Below are 6119 nucleotides of genomic sequence, written 5' to 3'. Positions count from 1 at the left end.
CAGCAGGAAGTGCTCTTCACGGCTCCTTCCCAGGCTTTTCCTTGAGTTCTAGTGCTGTTTGCAGTTAGAAGTTCAGAAGGAGATGAAGGTGATGGGGTGTCCCCCTCTGCTCTGCACCCTGCACACACCATCCCGCTTTCTCCGTGTCCTTCTGGGGCAGTGGGTATGAGGTGGGTGGAAGGATAAGAACGTCTTCTCCGCTCATCCCACGCCCTCCACGCCGCCCCACTCTGCTCTTCCAGGTGGTCCTCATTGGGTGCCCTTGCCGATGTGAGGCCAGTGGCCCCGAGCCCATCTTGGCCTCTCTCTCTCCTGAACCTGCTGTCTCGGCCCTTCTGTTTGCTGTTGTCCCCACTCCTCTGAGACCCCGGGCCCTCCCACGGTTGTCTGGGGCTTGGCTCTGGGGCAGGAGCTTGCCCTCAGGCACTGGGCACTCTGGCGGTACTCGGTACTCTGCGTCCTAGTGTCTGCGTCCATCCCCGCTGTGCAGGTTGGCCTTGGAGAGGGTCCACGTCCTCCTGGAGTGGGCAGAGCAGAGGCAGCAGTGCAGGCAGGACGCCGTGGTCCTCCTCGGCCCCCTTGGGCCACAGGCATTTTATAGCCCGATGCAAGGTCCTGCACTGTCCACAGCTGTTGACAAGCTACAGCACACACACGTTTAGTTGAGAAACGATGGCGTGACTGGCGATTGTTTTAGTGATAAGTGAGTCATCGTACTGCTGACCTTTTATCAGGTTCTTCCAAATGTTATTAAATCTTTTATGGAAAGCATAAAGCACTTCTCTCCACCTGAAATCCTGAAGTGCACAAAGTGCAATATTAAATTGTGGAAACGGTCATATAGTCTTTGGGACAGACATTTAATAAACATCTGGAACTTAAGAAAGTTATAATTGGAATTGAGTCACTGGTTGCTGGCGAGGTCCAGGGCAGCTTCTGTGTCTGTCTTGGTCAGCGTGTCTCCGCAGAGCCCAGAGCAGGGCCTGGCACGTGGGAGGCACTGCTAAGTGTGTTTTGAGTGAAAAGATAAGCCTAGCTTCTATCGTATCTGAGTGTTCTTGCGTTTGTTGCCAGCCAGTGATGCAATTTATTTGGTTTTCCTAAACATTTCTTTGCCATCAAATTAGTTTATTCAGAATTGGAGAGAGTCCTATAATTTCTCTGTTTTTTTGGGTGAAGTATATTTCCATGTTTATTTTGGCAGCCAAGCGTGGAAACTCTCAGAACAGTTATTGATGTAAGAAACAGTTGTTGATGTAAGAAAGAGTTATTCTCGCTAGTTATAATGCCAGAGCTGCACCTTTAAACATGAGAGCTTCCAAACCACTTCAGAAAAGTTTTATTAAGTACGAAATTTTGCTTATGAGTTGACTGGCTTTTCAGTTGTTTATTGAAAGTCTGTTTCAAACAGTGCAAAAAAAGTTCTGTATATGCTGTTTTATTCTAACTTCCTAATCTCAATATTCATCATTCAAGCCAGCAGGGGCTCCATGAAAAGGGGGTCTCCTTGCCCTTCCTGTGAACATTTTCCTAACCTTCATTTGGTGCAGTCACTGTGTTGTGAGCCTAGCGCTTCTTGAGCGGCGCAACTGCTTAAACGGCTGAGAGAGCTAGCTGCTCTGGCCCGAAGGTGCAGTGGGCACGTGTGTGGGCTGCTCTCCCTGGGGTGTGTGAGGCTGACACAGGATTTTTACTCATTCTCTGGAGATCTGAACATGACCGTTAATCTTCAGTTGATTTGGAGTACTTTATCTCGTTACTGACTGATATTTTATAAACTCACTCAGGGTTTTAATGAGGCTTTTGGCCCAGGGGGTGGACTTTCACTCTGGGCTGTGGGGGGCATCGTGCTGGGTCTCAGGCTCTTTGTGCTTTCAGTTTCCAGGAGACAGACAACGCCTGGCATGGTGGGTGTCTGGCGCTGGCGGAACTGGGCAGACGAGGCCTGTTGCTCCCTTCCCGACTCCCGGACGGTGAGTATAAAGCTCAGTTTTGTGTGGTCAAGACCATTTATGCGTGTCGAGGTGCTTCATCCGGCCCCCTCCTCAGTGTGGCCGGCTGTCAGCACACACCACGCCTCTGCCCTCCCTGACCATCATGAGTGTTGCAGGAGAGAGCCCTCCAGACCTGTGCTCTCAGCCTTCTTTCTTATGTTGGCCTTTCTGATTCCTGATGCCTCTTCTCCTGCTGTGAAATTTAATAGCACACGTACACTGTAGGTCTGGATTTGGAGGGCTGCGAGCTGTTGTGATGTCTGAGATTGTCTTGTCCCCCAGAACCAGTTTCACCCTCGTGAGGGTGCTATTGTCCGTTAAGAATGTGTGCACTGCCGCTGTGTTTAGACCCTGGAGTGACATCATGGTTCTTGGGAACAAGGCTCACGCCAGTGAGGGGATGGGGAGGAAGCACGGCAGTGGGCCTGAGCAGGGGCAGATAGACCACCGAACTCCAGGCCTGCGCGTGCCAGCTCTCGGGCCCGGCTGCATGGGGGCGCTTGTCTGTGGTGGGTGTCCCTGGGAGCGGCCCGCTGTGCCTCCGTGGACAGAAGGGAGGGATGCCTGTGAAGGATGGAGAGGGCCTTGTGCAGGAGTGTGTCACCAGAGACGCCATGTACCCCGAGGGCGACTTCTGTCCGGAACAAGGACGTCTGTGCAAAGAAGGGTACAGCTCAGCAGCTGAGCTGTGGGGGTGTTGCAGGTGCTACCTGTGCGCTTGGCGTTGTGAAGCACAAGCAGGCCAGAGGACCCTTGGTTTCTATGGGCTCTTTCTGCTTATTCTTGTAGCAGCTTTACTGAGATACGATTTTAAAAAAAATATTTGTTTATTTGGTTGCACTAGGTCTTAGTTGCAGCCCGTGGGCTCCTTAGTTGCGGCTCCAGGGCTCGTTAGTTGTGGCATGTGGGCTCCCCAGTTGTGGCATGCGAACTCCTAGTTGCAGCACGCATGTGGGGTTTAGTTCCCTGACCAGGGATCGAACCCGGGCCCCCTGCATTGGGAGTGCGGAGTCTTACCCACTGCATCGCCAGGGAAGTCCCTGAGATATGATTTATATACTATAAAGTTCACCCATTTAAAGTGTTCAGTTTAGTGGTTTATAGTATATTTACAGAATTGTGCAACCACCATCTTAATCTAATCTCATTTTCCCTCAAAGAAACCCTATACTCAGGAAAAGTCATTCCCCATTTTCCCTCAACACCACCAGCCCTAGACAACCACTGATCTTTTTCTGTCTCTGTAACCTTGCCTTTTCTGGACACTTTATATAAATGGAATCTCTGGTAGTGGTCTTTCTTGTCTGACCTCTTTCACTTAGTGTAATGTTGTTATCACTCATCCCTGCTGCACCACGTAGCAGTAGTACTTCATTCCTTTTTATGGCTGAATAATATTCCATTGTATGGATACACATTTGTTTATCCCGTCATCGTTGATGGACATTTGGGTTTTCACCTTTGGTGATTATGAATAATGCTGCCCTGAACATTTGTATACAGGTTTTTGTGTGGACATGTGATTTGAGTTCTTTTGGGTATAGACCTATGAGTGGAATTGCTGGATCACATGCTAAATCTGTCTTGAACTTTTTGAGGAACTGCAAACCCTTTTCCAAAATGGTTGCACCACTTTACATTCCTCCAGCTGCGTATGAGGGTTCCAGTTTCCGCACATCCTCTCCAACACTTGTTTTTCTCTGTTTTTTTTTTTTTTTTGAAAATAGCCATCCTAGTGGGTGTAAAGTGGTATCTTACTGTGGTTTTGATTTGCATCTCCCTGCTGACTAATGGTGTTGAGCATCTTTTCATGTGCTTCTTGGCCATTTGTCTTGCCATTTGTTCATTGGCAAAATGTCTATTCACATCCTTTGCTAATTTAAAAAATTGGGTTATTTGTCTTTTTATTGTTATGAGTTCTTTACAGATATGTCTTTTATCAGATGTACGATTTGTGCATATTTTCTCTCCTCTGTGGTTGTCTTGTCACTTTCCCGATGGTATTGTTTGATGCACCGAAGTTGTATGTTTTAAGTCTGGTTATGTCTTCTCTTTGTTGCTTGTGCCCCTGGTGTCATAGCTAAGAAGTCATTGCCTACCCCAAGGCCACAGAGATGTACTACTGTGCTTTTATTTACTCTTGTTCCATCCTAAGTGACTTACACATTTATTTGTGAAAATAGATGTGTGAGGGTGTGTGGGTATGTGAGGGTGGGGTGGGTCAAGATGAAGTCTCCGCCTGTGTGGTGCCAACTCCAGTTTAACTTGAAGGAGACCAAAGCCCCCTCCCTGCTTTTCATGCCTGAGACCCACTGGCATGTGTGTGTCTGTCATATCTCATGATGTCAGCAGTGTCCACCGACAACAAGCAGCCAGAATGAGAGTGTATGGTTGTTGTCGTTGTAGATGAAAAGTGTCAAGCTGTGGCCAAAAAACTGAGATGTCACATATGATGAGTTGGCCCATGATCTTCACCTGAATGGCTGGCCGCCTCTTGCCTGTGGTGCCCTCCACATGAGTTGAGCCTCTCTGCAGACCTTTTGTGTGGCCAGTGGGTCGTGGGGCTGTGCTGTCTCCTGCCTGGGAGGGATCGTGCAGGCGACAGTGGTCTTGTCCTGGAGTAGGCTCCAGAGGTGATGGGTCTAACACTTACCATTCATTTTTCTTTACTCTCTTTTCTCCTGCTCCTCAGACTGGATAGTTTGGATTGCCCTGTCTTCAGGTTCTCTGGTCCTTCCTTTTGCCTGTTCAGATCTGCTGCTGTTCTCCTTCCTCAGCTGAATTTTTCATTTCAGTTACTCTGTTTTCAGTTTCGGAATTTCTTTGTGATCTCTATTATAGTCTGTCTCTTTATTGACATTCTGTGTTTTTTCAGACATTGTTCTCTTGTTTCCTTTAGCTCTTGGAGCTTATTTGAGATAATTGATTTAGGGTATTTGTCTTGTAAGACACTGTCTAGCCTTCCTCAGGGGTGGTTTCTGTCCATTTCTTTTTCTTCCTGTGAATGGACCATAGTTTTCTGTTTCTTCATGTGCCTTGTTATTTTTTGGTTGAAAACTGGACATTCTGACATTTTATTATGTGATAACTCTGGAAATCAGGTTCTCCTCCCTTGCCAGCAGTTTGCTGCTGTTGCTGTTGAAGACTGTTAGTCGTCTCTTTATTTAGTGACTTTTTCCAGACCTTTTTTTTTGCAACGACTGTATTCCCTGTTATGTTTGGTCACTGAAGTCTCTGTTCTGTTATCTTAGCATTTAGCCAGTGACCTAACAGAGGTTTCTTTTTCTTTTTTTCTTTTGGCTGCGTTGGGTCTTTGTTGCTGCACGTGGGCTTTCTCTAGTTGCGGCGGGCGGGGGCTACTGTTTATTGTGGTGTGCAGGCTTCTCATTGTGGTGGCTTCTCTCATTGCGGAGCATGGGCTCTAGGTGCATGGGCTTTGGTAGTTGCGGCACACAGGCTCAGTAGTTGCGGCACGCGGGCCCTAGAGCGCGCAGGCTTCTGTAGATGTGGTACGTGGGCTCAGTAGTTGGGGCGTACGGGCTTCAGTAGTTGTGGCACGTGGGCTCAGTAGTTGTGGCTCGTGGGCTTAGTTGCTCTGCGGCATGTGGGATCTTCCTGGACCATGGATCAAACTTGTGTCACCTGCACTGGCAGGCGGATTGTTAACCACTGTGCCACCAGGGAGGTCCCCAGAGGTTTCTTAAATGCTGAAATTTAGTAGCCTCCTCCTTCACTAAGCACTCCCCTGGTTGCGGCAGGTTTTTGATCAGATTCCAGAGTGCTAAAAAACTTGATTCTCTCTGTTTTTGCCAGCTTACTGGTTGGTTTGGTAGAGGGACCAATTCATGGCGCTCCCTACTTGGCTGTATTCTGAGACATCATCCAAAAACTAGCCTCTGAATAGCATTCTAGCGTTAGTCTGGGTACTCTGAGAAGACACCAAGACAGGATGAACTAACTGTACAGTTATTAGGGAAATGCTGGTAAGGGTGGCAGAGCCACCATCTGACCCCGAGAGCTGTGGGGCTGGGGTATGGGTGGTGGTGTCCTGGTGGGCTGTGTGGTCTAAGGAAGGGCTTCTGTGGGGGGTGGTCCTCAAGCCAAAGTCAGCCTCAGAGGCATTCC

The 6119-nt window shown here is 48.4% G+C and overlaps 1 protein-coding gene across 1 annotated transcript in view; it reads left to right on the top strand.

Moving 5' to 3' along the window:
- Positions 1-6119, top strand: part of TBCD (tubulin folding cofactor D) — a 181426-nt gene that overhangs the window by 56634 nt on the left and 118673 nt on the right. Inside the window, exon 13 of the mRNA XM_007456808.1 lies at positions 1879-1973. Within this exon, the coding sequence (XP_007456870.1) occupies positions 1879-1973 (95 nt within the window). The remainder of the gene's footprint in view (positions 1-1878; positions 1974-6119) is intronic.

The sequence above is a fragment of the Lipotes vexillifer genome, unplaced genomic scaffold, assembly GCF_000442215.2.
Source record: "Lipotes vexillifer unplaced genomic scaffold, Lipotes_vexillifer_v1.1 scaffold299, whole genome shotgun sequence".
In the NCBI taxonomy this organism is placed as follows: Eukaryota; Metazoa; Chordata; class Mammalia; order Artiodactyla; family Lipotidae; genus Lipotes; species Lipotes vexillifer.
This window is presented reverse-complemented; position numbering and strand designations above follow the sequence as displayed.